Source organism: Oncorhynchus masou, chromosome 6 (genome assembly GCF_036934945.1).
Source record: "Oncorhynchus masou masou isolate Uvic2021 chromosome 6, UVic_Omas_1.1, whole genome shotgun sequence".
NCBI lineage: Eukaryota > Metazoa > Chordata > Actinopteri > Salmoniformes > Salmonidae > Oncorhynchus > Oncorhynchus masou.
Window position 1 is genome coordinate 53,660,714 of NC_088217.1, and position 16,836 is coordinate 53,677,549.

The window sequence follows — 16,836 nt, forward strand, 5'->3', positions numbered from 1 at the left end:
AGAAGCAGGGGAGTGCAATCGAGGGTTCAGAGGAACATGATCCCGCTGCAGCTTGTGTGTCAGACAGCTCAGGCAGTCCGACCCAACTGGCTCAGGCCACACACACACACACACACACACACACACACACACACACACACACACACACACACACACACACACACACACACACACACACACACACACACACACACACACACACACACACACACTATAAATGTGGGTGGTGATATGTCACACTGTAGGGTGAGGGCATGGAGGAGGTAGGGGGGAGAAGGTATGGAGAGGGAAGAGGAGGAGCACATACTCCTTGCTCTTGATCTGGGAGTTATTTACAGAACATTCTTTCTGCACTCCAAGTTGTTTATGAAGGGAGACATATGATGCGGTAAATCGTTAAGCAGAACATTTTCATGCACACGGATGGACTCCCTGATTTAACTACTCCCTGGTTTAACTTCATGTACAGTATGTCTCTGTGAGCAGCTGAATGGAGGGCTGTTTGGAACGCCCTACACCCGACCAATCCTTGTACCTGACCTGTCTATGTGTTGTCAAAGAAATACTGTTTGAAATGTTTACCCATATAATCCCTATAATTCCGGGCCAAAATGGCCAATTTTTACTTTTGTCCATTCTAGTGTTACATTTAATTCAGTGTGTTTACCTTGAACAGACAATAAAGCTTCCGAACACTAAACGTTTCAAATCTACATCCTGCAGGTCTGAAGGAGAAGTGTGTGGACAGCCTGGTGTTTGAGACCCTCATCCCCAAGCCCATGACCCAACACTACATCAGCCTGCTGCTGAAGCACCGCCGCCTCATCATGTCTGGGCCCAGCGGCACCGGCAAGACCTACCTCACGTCTCGCCTGGCAGAGTACCTGGTGGACCGCAGCGGTCGAGACCTCAACGACGGAATTGTGGTCAACTTCAACATGCACCGCCAGTCTTGCAAGGTGGGGACAGGATAGTGTGTGCCATCCTCACTCCTAGTTCTGGAGAGGAGCTATGGGCTGAGCAGCTGATTATTAAAGGCCCAGTGCAGTCAAAAATGTGATTTACTTGTGTTTTAAATATATTTCCACCCTATGAGGTTGGAGTAATATTGTGAAATTGTGAAAATGATATTGGCCTTTTAGTGTAAGAGCTGTTTGAAAGTAAGTTAATAGACCGATAAACCTCTCTGCCAACCAATAAATCAAATGTATTCATAAAGCCCTTTTTTACATCAGCAGATGACACAAAGTGCTTATGCAGAAACCCAGCCTAAAACCTCAAAGAGCAAGCAATTTGGTATTTTATTAGGATCCCCATTAGCTGTTGTGAAGGCAGCAGCCACTCTTCCTGGGGTCCACACAAAACATGAAACATGACATAATACAGAACATGAACAGACAAGAACAGCTCAAGGACAGAACTACATCATTTTTTTTTAAATGGCACACATAGCCGACATATCAATACATACACACAATATCTAGGTCAAACAGGGGAGAGGCGTTGTGCCGTAAGGTGTTGCTTTGTTTAAAAAACAAACAGGTGTGTTGTTCATTTGAGCAAAACTAGATGGAAGGGAGTTCCATGCAATGATGGCTCTATATAATACTGTATACTTTCTTTAATTTGTTCTGGATTTGTGGACTGTGTAAAGACCTCTGGTGGCACGTCTGGTGGAGTAAGTGTGTGTGTGTGTGTCAGAGCTGTGCAGATGTAGAAGCTCGGTGGCTAGGAAAAACTCCCTAGAAAGGCAGGAACCTAGGAACCAGGCTGTGAGGAGTGGCCTGTCCTCTTCTGGCTGTGCCCGGTGGAGATTATAAGTGTACAGGGCCATTAAGGCCAGATCATTCTTCAAGATGTTCAAATGTTCATAGATGACCGGCAGGGTCAAATAATAATCACAGTTGTTGTAGAGGGTGCAACAGGTCAGCACCTCAGGAGTAAATGTCAGCTGACTTTTCATAGCCGAGCATTCAAAGGTCGAGACAGTAAGTGCGATATAGAGGGTCGAAACAGTAGGTCCGGGATAAGGTAGCTTATCCGGTGAACAGGTCAGGGTTCCATAGCCACAGGCCGGACAGCAGAAACTGGAGCAGCAGCATGGCCAGGTAGACTATGCATGAAGACAGACAAGAGTCATCAGGCCAGGCAGTAGAGAGGGGAAAGAAAGAGTTATTAGACTGGCATATAGACTATTACAGCATAGATACTGAGACGGAGGGGATCGGGGGAGACTGTGGCCGCATCCGGTGATACCCCCGGACATTTCCAACCAGACAGGATATAGCCCCACTCAAGGCTAGTATAGCGAACAGAGCCTGGCACGACCAGATGCACACTTCCTAGGGACAGCATGGGATTGCGCTAGCAAGCCAGTGACTCAGCCCCTGTAATAGGGCCAGAGGCATATCATCCCAGTGGAGAGAGGGGAGCTAATATGATACCATTTGTGTATTCTAGTCAAGATTCTAGCTGCCGTATTTAGCACTAGCTGAAGTTAATTCAGTGCTTTATCCGGGTAGCCGGAGACTAGTACATTGCAGTAGTCTAATCTAGAAGTGACAAAAGGATGGATTAGCTTTTCTGCATCGTTTTTAAACCAGAAGTTTCAGATTTTGCAATGTTACGAAGATGGAAAAAAATTGGCTCTTGAAATATATACAGTACCAGTCAGAAGTTTGGACACACTTCTCATTCAAGGGTTTTTCTTTATTTTTACTATTTTCTACATTGTAGAATAATAGTGAAGACATCAAAACTATGAAATAACACATATGGAATCATGTAATAACCAAAAAAGTGTTAACCTCTGGGATATGTGGGAAGCTAGAGTCCCAGCTGGCCAACATCAAATGAAAATGCAGAGCGCCAAATTCAAATAAATTACTATAAAAATTCAACTTTGATGAAATCACAAATTCAATATACCAAATTAAAGCTACACGTTGTGAATCCAGCCAACGTGTCAGATTTCAAAAATGCTTTACGGCAAAAGCAAGCGATGCTATTATCTGACGATAGCACCCAAGCAAACTAACACAGGCCATCATATTTCATCCCTTCAGGCGCGACACAAAACACAGAAATAAAGATATAATTCATGCCTTACCTTTGACGAGCTTCTTCTGTTGGCACTCCAATATGTCCCATAAACATCACAAATGGTCCTTTTGTTCAATTAATTCTGTCGATATATATCCAAAATGTCTATTTATTTTGCGCGTTTGATCCAGAAAAACACTGGTTCCAACTTGCGCAACGTGACGACAAGATACTTCAAAAGTTACCTGTAAGCTTTGTCCAAACATTTCAAACTGCTTTTGTAATACAACTTTAGGTATTTTTTAACGTAAATAATCGATAAAATTGAAGACAGGATGATCTGTGAGGAAAACAAAGTGTAACGCGCCTCTAACAAAGAGTACACTTCCCTCGAGCCTCATTCTGAACAGTGTTACTTCTTAATTTCTCAAAGGAAAAACCTCAACCAATTTCTAGACTGTTGCCATCCAGTTGAAGCGATAGGAACTGCAAGAAGGTCTCTTAGTAATCTGGATTCCCAATGAAAACCCATTGAAAAGAGAGTGACCTAAAAAAAAAGAAGAATCTGAATGGTCCTCGGGGTTTCGCCTGCCAAATAAGTTCTGTTATACTCACAGACATGATTCAAACAGTTTTAGAACCTTCAGAGTGTTTTATATCTAAATCTATTAATAATATGCATATCTCAGGTTTGGGCCTGAGTAGCAGGCAGTTTACTTTGGAAACGATTTTCATCCGGACGTGAAAATACTGCCACCTATCCCAGAGAAGTTAAACAAATAACAATTTATTTTATACTTGAGATTCTTCAAAGTAGCCACTCTTTGCCTTGATGACAGCTTTGCACACTCTTAGCATTCTCTAAACCAGCTTCACTTGATTTTCCAACAGTCTTGAAGCAATTCCCACATATGCTGATCACTTTTGCCTACTTTACCTTCACTCTGCGGACCCTCATCCCAAACCATCTCAATTTGGTTGAGGTCGGAGGATTGTGGAGGCCAGGTCATCCCTATCACTCTCCTTCTTGGTCAAATAGCCCTTACACATCCTGGAGGTGTGTTGGGTCATTGTCCTGTTGAAAAACAAATGATAGTCCCCCTAAATGCAAACCAGATGGCATATCTCTGCAGAATGTTGTGGTAGCTGGTTTAGTGTGCTGGTTAAGTGTGCCTTGAATTCTAAATAAATCACAGTGTCACCAGCAAAGCCCCCCCACGACATCACACCACCTCCTCCACGCTTCACGGTGGGAACCACTCATGCGCAGATCACCTGTTTACCCAGTTGATTTTGAGATGCGTCTGTTATTTGAACTCAGTGAAGCATTTATTTGGGCTGCAATTTCTGAGGCTGGTAACTCTAATGAACTTATCCTCTGCAGCAGAGGTAACGCTGAATCTTCCTTTTCTGTGGCGGTCCACATCAGTGCCAGTTTCGTCATAGCGCTTGAGCTTCATGTTTTAAAGTAATGATGGACTGTCATTTCTCTTTGCTTATTTGTGCTGTTCTTGCCATAATATGGACTTGTTCTTTTACCAAGTAGAGCTATCTTCTGCATACTAACCATACCTTTACACAACACAACTGATTGGGTCAAATACCTTAACTTTTAAGAAGGCACACCTGTTAATTTAAAATTATTCCAGGTGACTACCGCATGAAGGTGTTTGAGAAAATGCTAAGAGTGTGCAAAGCTGTCGTCTAGGCAAAGGGTGGCTATTGGAACAATCTAAATATATTTAGGATTTGTTTAACTCATTTTTGGTTACTACATGATTCCATATGTGTTATTTCATAGTTTTGATGTCCTCACTATTATTCTACATTGTAGAAAATAGTAAAAAAAATAAAGAAAAACCCTTGAATGAATAGGTGTTCTAAAACTTTTGACAGGTAGTGTAAATCATTTTAAATTCCTTATATTAAACCAGAGGGCACAATTGTATTTTTATTGATGGATTGCCAGGGGCACACTCCAAACGAAGCATGTGTTTAGTGAGTCTGCCAGATCGGTTGTAGTAGGGATGACCAGCGATGTTCTCTTGGTAAGTGTGTGAATTGGACAATTTTCCTGTCAAAATGTAAGAAGTACTTTTGTGTGTCAGGGAAAATGTATGGAGTAAAAAGTACATTATTTTCTTTTGGAATGTAGTAAAGTAAAAGTTGCCAAAAAATCTAAATAGTAAAGTAATGTACAGATACCCCCCAAAAATACTTAAGTTGTAGTTTAAAGTGTATTTACTGAAGTACTTTACACCACTGCCCAAATGCCTTCACACCAGGACATTAGCATACTTTATATACTGTTACACACACACTTATCACATAGTATTCCATAGTATTCCATAGTAAACCTGTGTGAGGTGCACATGTACAGTACAAAAACAGATTCATGCACCGTTTGTTTATGTGGTGGACACTTGATATGGTCACATGAGGTTGTGGTATGTCACAAAATCATGTTACGACTACACATATCAATATTAATTTTATATATCAATATTTTGCTAAGTCTTGCTAAGTGGATGGGTCTCCACAGTAGGTGTAAACGGTACAGCCAAATGGTTACTTGCATAGTAGAAATATCAGAAATAGATAGTCAATATAAATCAAATAATATACAGCATGAACAAGAACAATATTAATAACAATATCAGTGATAAACGAGGTATTTATATGCATACAATCAGGGGTCAAGTGGCTGAGCAGCAGGACAGAAAAATAAAAATAGTAGCAGCAATGTATGTGTTTAGAGAGAGACTGTTTCTGTCCTGCCCTTGACTTTGGTGCAGGGCATGTGATGTCCATAGCCTCTTCGTCGCAAAACTCCCATCTCTTGTCAAAAAATAGTTTGCCTAGCTGTGTCCTGTCCAGGTGGTGCTTGTACAGGCAGACACTTTTTTAGAGGAAGGATGTCAGCGTTGCGCAGCAGATAAAACCCGGTCCCAACAGTCCGAATGCTCATTAGCGACAACACCAGGCTCCAGAGCATCGAAGCTGTAAAACAGGGAATAACAACAACTGGTACTGCTTGATCTGTGGCAGAAGCCTGAAGTTGTTGCCAGCCATAGCTTTCCACCAGCACCGTACCATCCTCCAGTCCAACCAGCTGTGGGATGTTGACCCCTGTCACAGTGCTGTCCTTCACGACACCAGCAATCTCAGAGAAAGTGTTCACTCTAGTCTTTCTGATGTGCTGCTTTCTGTGGCCGAAGCACCAGTCAGAGACAAACTTGGTGTGGCCTGTGATCAGGAAGTGAAGGTCCAGACTGTGGTGGAGCTTTTGCATGGTCTGCCAGGCACAATACCAGAGCACAAACGTGTTCTTGTTTTGGCCACTGCAGTTATCACAATTCAGATCCACACATGTTTCCTCCAACTCTGTAGTTGGTGAAGAAATGGTGCATGTAGTTGATGACTGCTCTGCTGCCTTTGCTTGCTTGGGCCAGATCTCTTTTTGATGGGAGGCATTTGACTATTCTCCCTGTATGACTGGTGTAGGAGAGTCAGGCATGTTCTACTGATGCTGAAAGACAAATTCCACATACAAATATTTTAGCACTATTGTACAATAGATGCGAAATGGCATTCTGAGATAATATTACTACACAGATCATACACGTAATGTTAGCTAGCCAGCCAGCCATCGAACTTCAGCTGGCTAGCTAACAGCACGCTTTAACTAACAATACAAACCGATGGTCATAGCTAGCTAAAGTTAACCAAATAGGTTAATTGTGAGCTAGTTAGCATCAAGCTATACCTAACAATGCGAAATGGCATTCTGAGAAAACATCACTAACTTTACACACACTTCATACACGTAAGTTAATGTTAGCTAGTAAGCCAGCCATCTAACTTCAGTTAATGTTAGCTAGGTAACAGCAAGCTTTAATTTGGGGGCTTTTGTTTGGGCATGTCATGTTAACTTTGGCTAGCTAAAAAATTAACTATGATCCCAATCCATAGAGTAACATTACTAGCAATACAAACCAATTGTCATACAGTACCTTGTTAAAGTTAACCAAATAGGTTCAATGTTAGCTAGCAAGCTAACCATCGAACTCCAGCTGGCTAGCTAACAGCAAACTTTAACTTGAAAACAACTTTCTGACAAAATGAGAAACTTATAATATCTGAAACTGTAGCTAGATTCTTACTCGGCAGACTGTACGGCAGACTGTAACCCCTTTTATTAAAATAAGACATCCTGTGTAATTTCTGTGTAGTTTGCCCAGGGTGTTTGGCCCGTTGTCTTCCACTGATTTCAAAACTCAGTAAACTTCTTCCGTGACAAATGTTGATCGCCGTTTCTTCCCTATCACTGTAATCAGAAGACTCTACAATGTCTTCTTTAACTAAAATGTTTTTACCTAAATCAGGGATTTCCTCATCGGTCTGATTAATTTTCTGAGTAAGAGTCAACATGGCACGATTGTCATCCATAAAGTAGCCCATCACAACTGTTTCTCACTGACCGTTGTCGATAGCGTCGGTAGCACCTGATAAATTCAGGGCAGCAATGTTATTGAGAGCTGTAGCAACATATTTGCAGTTCTCCATGGCTAACATTATATCTTTAGAAAAAACTGCAGTAGAAAGGATTATCTATTCATAACGAGCAGCTCATTTTATAGACACAAGATGCAACACCGCGGACCAATCAAACTTATCTCTCAGCATGTCCAGCCCACTCATTATCTCAGACAATCATGGGTAGCGGGAAGGTTTCTGTCTTTTTCTTTGGCTAAATCAACTAGGCTCGTAATTTAACATTTTTTTGTATTTACAGATGACACAAAAGTTTCTTATTAAGGCACATGAAAGTTACTGTATTTGAGAAGGCCAAAAAACACATTTGATTAAAAAACATGTTTTACATTCAAGTGGCTCTCCAGTGAAGTCTTGCGACATACACCTCGTTTCCTGAATCGGGTCACAAATGGTCTATTGATTCTGTGTCCTCACAACAAAATATGCAGAGTTAAAATAGCACTAACTAAACATGTACCTCTAATTGTCAGGTGTGTTAGTGTTGGGCTGGCATAAAAGGCTGTACACCTTACAGTTCAAGACCAACAGAAAGCAATCATCTGGTTTCGGGTTTGTGATTTAATATCACCATACATCAATAACATTACCTCTCACTCCTCTCTGAACAGGATCTCCAGCTCTGCCTGTCCAATCTGGCCAATCAGATTGACCGGGAAACCAGCACCGCAGAAATTCCATTGGTGGTTATCCTGGATGATATACATGATGCCACTTCCATCAGCGAGCTTGTCAACGGGGCCCTCACCTGCAAATACCACAAATGGTGAGCAGACTAACACTGAAATGGAACCTTTTCTCAAACATCTAGTACATTATTGTTTCTAATCTGAACTGTGATGATTCTGTGTTTATTTCAGTCCTTACATCATTGGAACTACCAACCAGCCGGTGAAGATGACCCCGAACCATGGCCTGCACCTCAGCTTCAGGTGAATGAAGAGACAAATCAAGTTGTTTTGTGTGTTTTTTTTCTGTGTGCAGGTTTTTGTTCTGACCTAGCCTTAAAACATCTTATTTAAGGCTACAATATATCCCTGTCATGCATCTAAAGTATGCTTTGATGCATATTTAAACTGGGATGTTGTCAGTCTAATGAATATGGACAGTGGTTAGAAAATTGGCGATGTAAAACAGTGCCTTCAAAATATTCATACCCCTTGACTTATTGCACATTTTGTGTTACAGCCTGAATTCAAAATTGATTAAATATATTTTTCCTCTCACCGATCTACACACTACCCCATCATGACAAAGTGATTTTTTTTTTAAATGTCTACATTGGCATTGAAAATATAATCTCATTTAAATAAGTATTCACACCCCTGAGTCTAAACATGTTAGAGTCTTTCTGGTTAAGTCTCTAAGAGCTTTGCAAACCTGGATTGTACAATATTTGCACATTCTTAAAAAAAATTGCCAAGCTCTGTCAAGTTGATTGTGTATCATTGCTAGACAGCCATTTTCAAGTCTTGCCATACATTTTCAAGCGGTTTAAGTCAAAACTGTAAATAGGCCAATCAGGAACATTCAATGTCATTTTGGTAAGCAACTCCAGTGTATATTTGGCCTTGTCTTTTAGGTTATGGTCCTGTTGAACGGTGAATTTGTTTCCGACTGTTGGAAAGCAGACTGAACCCGGTTTTCCTCTATGATTTTGCAATTGAAAATTCCTTCAACTACATTTGCAGAAGCCGTCAAGCGCTATGATGAAAAAAAAATCCATAGTTCTTGCTGATGACAAGGATACCCATAACATGATGCAGCCACCAGTGTACTTGAAAATTTGAAGAGTGGTACTCATTGATTTGTTGTGTTGGATTTCCCCCAAACATAACAGGACATAATTTTCTAGCAATTTTACTTTAGCATGTATGTTTTGGAATATTTTTTTTTCTGTACAAGCTTCCTTCTTTTCACGCTGTCATTTAGGTTAGTAATTATTGTGTAGTAACCACACTGTTGTTGATCCATCTTCAGTTTTCTCCTTTCACAGCCATTAAACTAACTATTTTAAAAAGTCACCATTGGCCTCATGGTGAAATCCCTGAGCAGTTTCCTTTCTCTCTGGCAAATGAGTTAGGAAGGAGGCTTGTATCTTTGTAGTGACTGGGTGTATTGATACACCATGCAAAGTGTAGTTAATAACTTCACTATGCTCAAAGGGATATTGAATGTCTCCTTTTTTATTTAACCCATTTACCAATATGTGCCCTTCCTTATGAGGCATTGGAAAACCTCCCTGTTTTTTTGTGATTGAATCTGTGATTGAAATTCACTGGTCGACTGAGGGACCTTACAGATAATTGTATGTGTGGGTTACAGAGATGAGAAAGTCCTTCAAATATCATGTTAAACACTATTATTGCACACAAAGTGAGTCCATGCAACTTATTGTGACTTGTTAAGACAAATGTTACTCCTGAATGTATTTAGGCTTGCGAAAACAAAGGCGTTGAATAGTTATTGACTCAAGACGTAATTCCACTTTGACATTATGGCGTATTGTTTGTAGGTTAGTGACACAGAATTTCAATTTAATTCCATTTTAAATTGAGACAGTAACACAACACAATTTGGAAAAAAGAGGTGTCAATACCTTCTGAAGGCACTGTATATATTAGAAAAGTACTTTGATACATACAGTATGACCTGACCTTTGACCCTCTCCTGACCCCAAGAATGGTGACCTTCTCTAATAATGTGGAGCCAGCCAATGGCTTCCTGGTGCGTTACCTGCACAGGAAGTTGATGGAGGCGGAGGACGAGCGGAGCCTGGCCAACGAGGACCTCCTCAGGGTGCTGGACTGGGTGCCCAAGCTGTGGTACCACCTGCACACCTTCCTGGAGAAACACAGCACCTCTGACTTCCTCATCGGTAGGAAAACATTCTGTTATAACTGGGAAATAAAACACAAATATAAAGTTAGGTTACACTTTAATTGGATAGTCCCCTGTGGATGATCTACAGATCTAAATCTACATACTATCCAAATAAAGTGATATAAGTAGTTACTAGAGATCTGATTCTTGTCCATGGCCACAGACTGTGTATTTTGATTTGATGTGGTCATTAATATTATTTATTCTCTCTCTCTTGCGCTCTCCCTCTCTCTAGGCCCGTGTTTCTTCCTGTCCTGTCCTGTGACTGTGGAGGAGTTCCGCTCCTGGTTCATTGACCTTTGGAACCTCTCCATTATCCCCTACCTGCAGGAAGGAGCCAAGGATGGCATTAAGGTCAGACAGGTTTTACTGTCCTGGTAGATGAATTATAGCCTGGTCCCAGATCTGTTTGTGCTGCATTGCCAACTCCTATGGTCATTGTCACGTCAAACGTTTGGCGTGACGGCACAACCAGATCTGGGACCAGGCTAGGTGAATTGCAGGTAAAGTAAATGGATGGAGCAAAGATCTTGCAAGGAATAACACTCACACTTATCTTTTCAAACTAGCACTGATTTTGCTGATAAATTCCTTAGAGGAAAAATTGACTTACTATCACTGTGATTTGTAGCTGTCTCACCTAGCTGTCTCACCTGTCTAATGCAATAACTGTAAGTCTCTCTGTATAAGAGCGTCTACTAAATTACTAAAATGTTAAATGTGCTCGGAGTATGACGTATTGTGGCTTTGTGCCACAGGTGCATGGTCAGAAGGCGGTATGGGAGGACCCAGTGGAGTGGGTAAGGGGCACCCTTCCCTGGCCCTCAGCCCAACAGGACCAGGCCAAGCTGTTCCACCTGCCTCCCCCCAGCATGACCTCTGGAGGCCCAGGCCAGCCCAGCGAGGCCTCAGCCAGGCCTCTTAATAAGGAGACCCCACCCAGCTCCATGGACACCCTGGACCCTCTGGTGAGACACTCGACTTCCCATATTTGTACCATGGGGTATGCAACTGTTGTCCTGGAGGTCCCACAGTGTGTGTGTATGATTTTGTTGTGGTCCAGCAACGATACACCTGATTCACCTACTGTGATAGTGGTCAAATTTGAAGTTGAATCAGGTGTGCATAGCACGAGCTGGGCTGGAGCAAAAGCCTGTGGTACCTGATTCCCAACCCTGCTGTAAGGCCTTCTCTGGCCTCATCTGTATCTCAATTCTATTACTGTATGTCCTTGGAAGGCATCGTTGTCACAATACTGTACATTATATAGAGTTAATTTGAAATGCTTCACCTGTTCTGACCATTTCCCCCTCTGTCTGTTATTCCAGATGGCTATGTTGTTGAAGTTGCAAGAGGCAGCCAACTGCATTGAATCTCCGGACAGAGAAACAATGGACCCCAGCCTCCCTACATTTTGAACGTCAACTTCAACTGTAGACTCAAAACCTAGCCCTTCAAATAGCCCCTAAATATGTACCCCTATGTGAGCTCTAGTATACACAGTTCATAATATTCAGGAACAAAAACTCCAATATAGTTTTCTGCTCCTTTTGGACCTTATCTTTAATCTCCGCAAACAACAATCACACTACATATGGTTGAATGAGAAGCCATTTTGTTTTGATGTTTTGAAATTGTATTCAATCATGCCAAGTCATACCAACATATATTATAGCGAGAGAAAACATTTTTGATTTCTTGAAATAGAGGTTATATTCACAATACACAGTATAAAGTCTCTCTTTCTTTACTGAAGCCTTCTCTCTATCACTGCTACCCTCGATAGTAACAGGTGCTAATTATCGAGATAATAAGTATCACTCTTACTTTAGAAATGAATCCTCATCTCTCATTGGTCTAAGCAGGTGATTCTTCCAACAGCAAATTCAAATGACAAAATAGCACCATTCTTGCTTGTCAACTTTTGCTCAGCAACAGCAACATGGCCTGCAGTGTGCATGTACAATTAAGTCAGTTGGAGACCCCGTTTTTGGCTTATTGGAAAGAGTATGGCGGCATGTTGTATGGCTTGTCAGGTTGTATAGTCCTGGTCCTGAATACATATCCATCTATCAATCTTTGAAGGCCAAATCTTAGACATATGCAACTCTTTATACATAACCAGGTGAACTTGTTTTTGACTCTGTGACCAAACATACTGAATGCCTTAATAAATATATTCCTTATGATAACCTCAAGATGAACAGCAGTATACAACAGTGGTGCTTTGCTTCATAACCATCGCCTCAGAGCAGAGTAGTGAGTGCCAGGACATTGACTTTTTGCCCCCCCACGCATAGTTCAGTGCAGTCCTGCACAGGTCAGTTTATTTTGGAGCCGCACCCGCCCCCCGTCCACATCATTTCCGAGCCTCACCCGATATCCGACATCGGGACAGATTTTCCTCTGCATAGAGTTGTTTCCGAGAGACGATCCATGACACTCCAAATCAATTTGTTTGACTGTTTTTATGACTCCAGAGTAGTAAGGGAGAGGGGGATACCTAGGAAGTTGTACAAAAATGCATTCAACTGAGGTGTGTCTTCCACATTTACCCTCAGGCTATTCCCATTCCCTGCAGGAATTCATTTGTCTGTTCAATGTTTGGATAAAATGAAACCATGCCATGAATTAAGGCCTATGTTCTTATTTTCACAATGCAATGCGGCACATTGACAACTCACATCGCTTTGAATAGGATCCTATTTAATTAGCCTTCTTCTTACTTGACGAAAGCCTATAGCCGACATAACAAAACAATACCTTTACATTCAAACGTAAGTAAACATTTCCCATAACTGAATATGCTGTAGGCTGCAAAAATAGCCTACATTCATTCAGTAGGCTATTGGCTACTCAAACGTTTACCAGCCTCACAGGACTAAACTGTATATGGCCTGCGTATGGTCTAAATAAATGAAAGCCTGAATTATTGTAATAATGAACTTATATTAACTGAATTAACATAAACAAATACCTGTCCTTGTCCACAATGACTCCAAAATCCTTCCAGACTGGGGATTTCAGTCACGGGCAGCACCTGTTTCCACGATGGTGTATTCCACCATCACAACTGTTGATAGGAAATGTGTTCATTCCACCCGCCAGCTGATTTTTTTTTTTGCGAGTCAACTGTGGGGAGCCGTTGGTAGTTCAGGGTTGATTTTAATGTCACTTAACTATATTTGAGGGATAAACAATGTGTTCCAGGTAGTCTAGATGGTGGGGATCAGGCTTCCATGGTCAAGTGAGAAAACAGGGTTGAACAGAGCAGCACACGGACACATGGTTATTTCCTTATGGTTAATATCTTTGCTTATCATTCATTGCAAAATGACAAATGCTGTCCACTCTGACCAACACATTTAAAGATGTCATCAGTACATACTAAATTTCAGCTTCTGTGGTACTAGTTCCTCATTTACTTGCAAGCAGCATACATTTGAATTCATTTGACTGAACTGACATACAGCCGTAGATTTGAAATCCAACTATCCGTTTGAAGATAGAAGGCCACGCCAGCACTACCAACATATAAAATCAGGTATTACTAAGAAAGTTATTTTGGGGGGGGAATAACGCATAAGCAACTACTATTTGCTTGTAGCTCAGATATTGCTTGGCTTTTATTTTGAATATGGTGAGGTATGGTCTAATCTATTCCACGACATGATTCGGTATAGTTTTGCTCAATGCTTTATTTCCAATATCGATTTCAGTTATTTTATCTACAATAGTTGCATGGCGCAAAAACCTAATATGCTGATCCAAATACTTTACTGTTATCTTGCATGTTGACAGTCTAGTTTGGGGTCAGAGCATAAAAGTGCTACAAAAATAATGTACACGTGGATCTTTTACTCAATTTGGTAGCCGTATAACATCGCAGATCATTTAGGTGCTTTCGAATATAGCCTTTTCCCAAAGCTACGGTCTCATTCCTTGTAGAAAACATGTATTTGGGCCTATTACCAAGACCCCGGGGTGAGTTGAACATAATTATTTGCACCCCACAAATCCTTCTCGTCAGACACAGTTTTAACTCTGCTATTAATAACAGTCTTTCATCTACTGTAGCAACCAATGGTGCTCTCCCCTCTTTTTGACTGGTACTATTGCTTTGCTCGCCTTTGGTTTTAGGTTATGACCGTTCAGACACACAGCATAAAACAGAAGAATCATATCTTTTCGCATAGCAATGATCAAGGACCATTCCCCACTTCGGAGACATGGAACATAGAAAGATCGGTTGATCAAAACAAGATAGAAGTCAAAGACGATGTACATCTTTGTATAATGAGGTCATTTTAGAGTATAGTGGGTTACGGCAGTGCTCTCAAAAGATACAACTGGCCATACTGGCTGATGCTGAAACAATGTAGGAGAATCAGTCTGTGTTTTGGGACTCTTCACACTGATGATGTATAATCCCTTTATCATAAGTCACCTGTGTATAAAGTGTCATTTAATGTCAGATTGCTTTCTTTGTACAACGGTTATCACAACTGAAAGAAATGGTGCACACTTGTCACAAGGTCATTATTAAGCACAGTGCAACTAAACCACCGCGATGAAGTTAAAACATGGTACATTCCCTTTTTACTTCAGTTTTTTGGTATGTTTTTCCATCAAACTGTAAAACGACTCCATCTGATGACTTGAAGCGAATTGCTTTTGCTGCCTTGTGTGGTCACATTTTTACAAATTGAAAGGAATCCTTGAATAACCATATGTGTGAAAAGATGCCCCTTTGGCCAATCCATTTCACAATGACACCATGGCAGCGTTTACACAGGCAGCGCAATTCTAATCTTTTTGCCTAATTAGTGTAGAAAGAGTGGATCGGATTGGTCAAAAGACCAATAAGAGGAAAAAGATCCGAGTTGGGCTGCCTGTGTTAACTCAGCCTACTAGACCCATATGAACCTTCTGTCATCTAAATGATTAGCCTCATTAACAACTCTGCATTGTTTTACCATTTCGAAGAGTATATTATACTCCGTATCTATGTATGCAAGCAAACAAATGCCATTCTGCTCGTTCTTCATCTCATTCACTGGTCGTTGTGGCTGTCGTGCTGTGTGTTTTGCTAACTATCTTTTATATCAGGACTATGCAGCAACTTCTACTGGTGTTGGCAATTAGAGAAAAGAAAATGGTCAAAATTGTTCTGAAAGCTAACAAACCCAGTCTTGCCCCAGTCTTGCAGTAAGTTGGACCAAATGACGATTATGAGATAGTTTTCCAGGCAGGGTTTGACTATGCCTTAATGTGAATTTTGATGCAAGTGTTGCATTGAGACAGAGTGAGTATGTAACCTTTGACAATGGAAGGGATGCTTTGTGTCAAACCTTGGTCCCACAAGACACCACCTGACCTTGAATTGGTGGGGAAAACTTGGGCTTTAGCTCAGTGGGCTAACATACCCTTGTGGCACACAGGAAACCTGGGTTTGAACTCAGGTTGGTCACATGAGGGATATAATGTGTAGGTTATAGAGTTTGTTGTCCAAAGGTTTAGGCCTGTATTGCAGTTGGGCACAATTGAAATGATTATCTAAGATCATAGTTCAACATAAAAACTTGATTTAAAAAGAAAATCCAAGATAAATCAACGTTTTTTTATATCAGGGTCTTCAAAAAATCTTAAACAAATCTGAAGATCTTGGAAATGAAGTATTTCCACTCGATGAAGGCCAATACAGGTTGCTGAATAGTCATAATTATTTTACAAAGCTTGTTACTGACTCACAATAAAAAATATAAAAACTGTAATAATGGTATCTAATGTCACTGACGGGCAAATGTGATGGATTTTTAAATGTTGTAAATGCATGCCAAATGAGTGTGTGAACAAAATATGTAATAGCATCAACGTATTGATAGGGGTTCATTCTACATAGAAAATGCTTTTTCTTTTTAATATGCTGATATTTGATATTTCTTTTTCTAAGGAATCCTTTGTAAAATTTCATTTATCTATTTTGTACAGGATTTCATAATTGTAAACATTTGTACATAGTTCTGCATACTGTATGCGACAACAATCATTAAGGAAAACAAATAACTCCATAAAGGCCTATTACAAGACTAATAACTTATCACTCCAGAGTTGAGCGCAATTCATGGAGAGGTAGGCATGCTTCTGAAATGACATTTTCATCCACCTATCGCTGTTCGTTCCAGTCAATAAAATCATGTCATATATGTTTTGTCTCATAACTGCGAAAATACTTCCTTTTAAAATGATGAATACCATTTTGCAATCAAAGTGTGCTTGAGGTCTTTAAGAGCGTTTCAGTGCTTTTGGGTTGTGGCCTAACCATCATATCTGTGTATATCATAGTAATTTATCAGA

At 40.7% G+C, this 16,836-nt stretch overlaps 1 protein-coding gene across 8 annotated transcripts in view; it reads left to right on the forward strand.

Annotated features, from left to right (window-relative positions):
* nav1b (neuron navigator 1b) overlaps window positions 1–16,685 on the forward strand; it is a 137,467-nt gene extending 120,782 nt beyond the window's left edge. For all 8 annotated transcript variants that reach the window (XM_064969137.1, XM_064969138.1, XM_064969139.1 and 5 more), the window contains 7 exons: window positions 724–959; window positions 8,208–8,362; window positions 8,457–8,528; window positions 10,278–10,474; window positions 10,715–10,833; window positions 11,238–11,447; window positions 11,808–16,685. In XM_064969137.1, the coding sequence (XP_064825209.1) occupies window positions 724–959; window positions 8,208–8,362; window positions 8,457–8,528; window positions 10,278–10,474; window positions 10,715–10,833; window positions 11,238–11,447; window positions 11,808–11,897 (1,079 nt within the window). In that variant the 3' untranslated portion in view covers window positions 11,898–16,685. The remainder of the gene's footprint in view (window positions 1–723; window positions 960–8,207; window positions 8,363–8,456; window positions 8,529–10,277; window positions 10,475–10,714; window positions 10,834–11,237; window positions 11,448–11,807) is intronic.
* The last annotated feature ends 151 nt before the right edge of the window (window positions 16,686–16,836 follow it).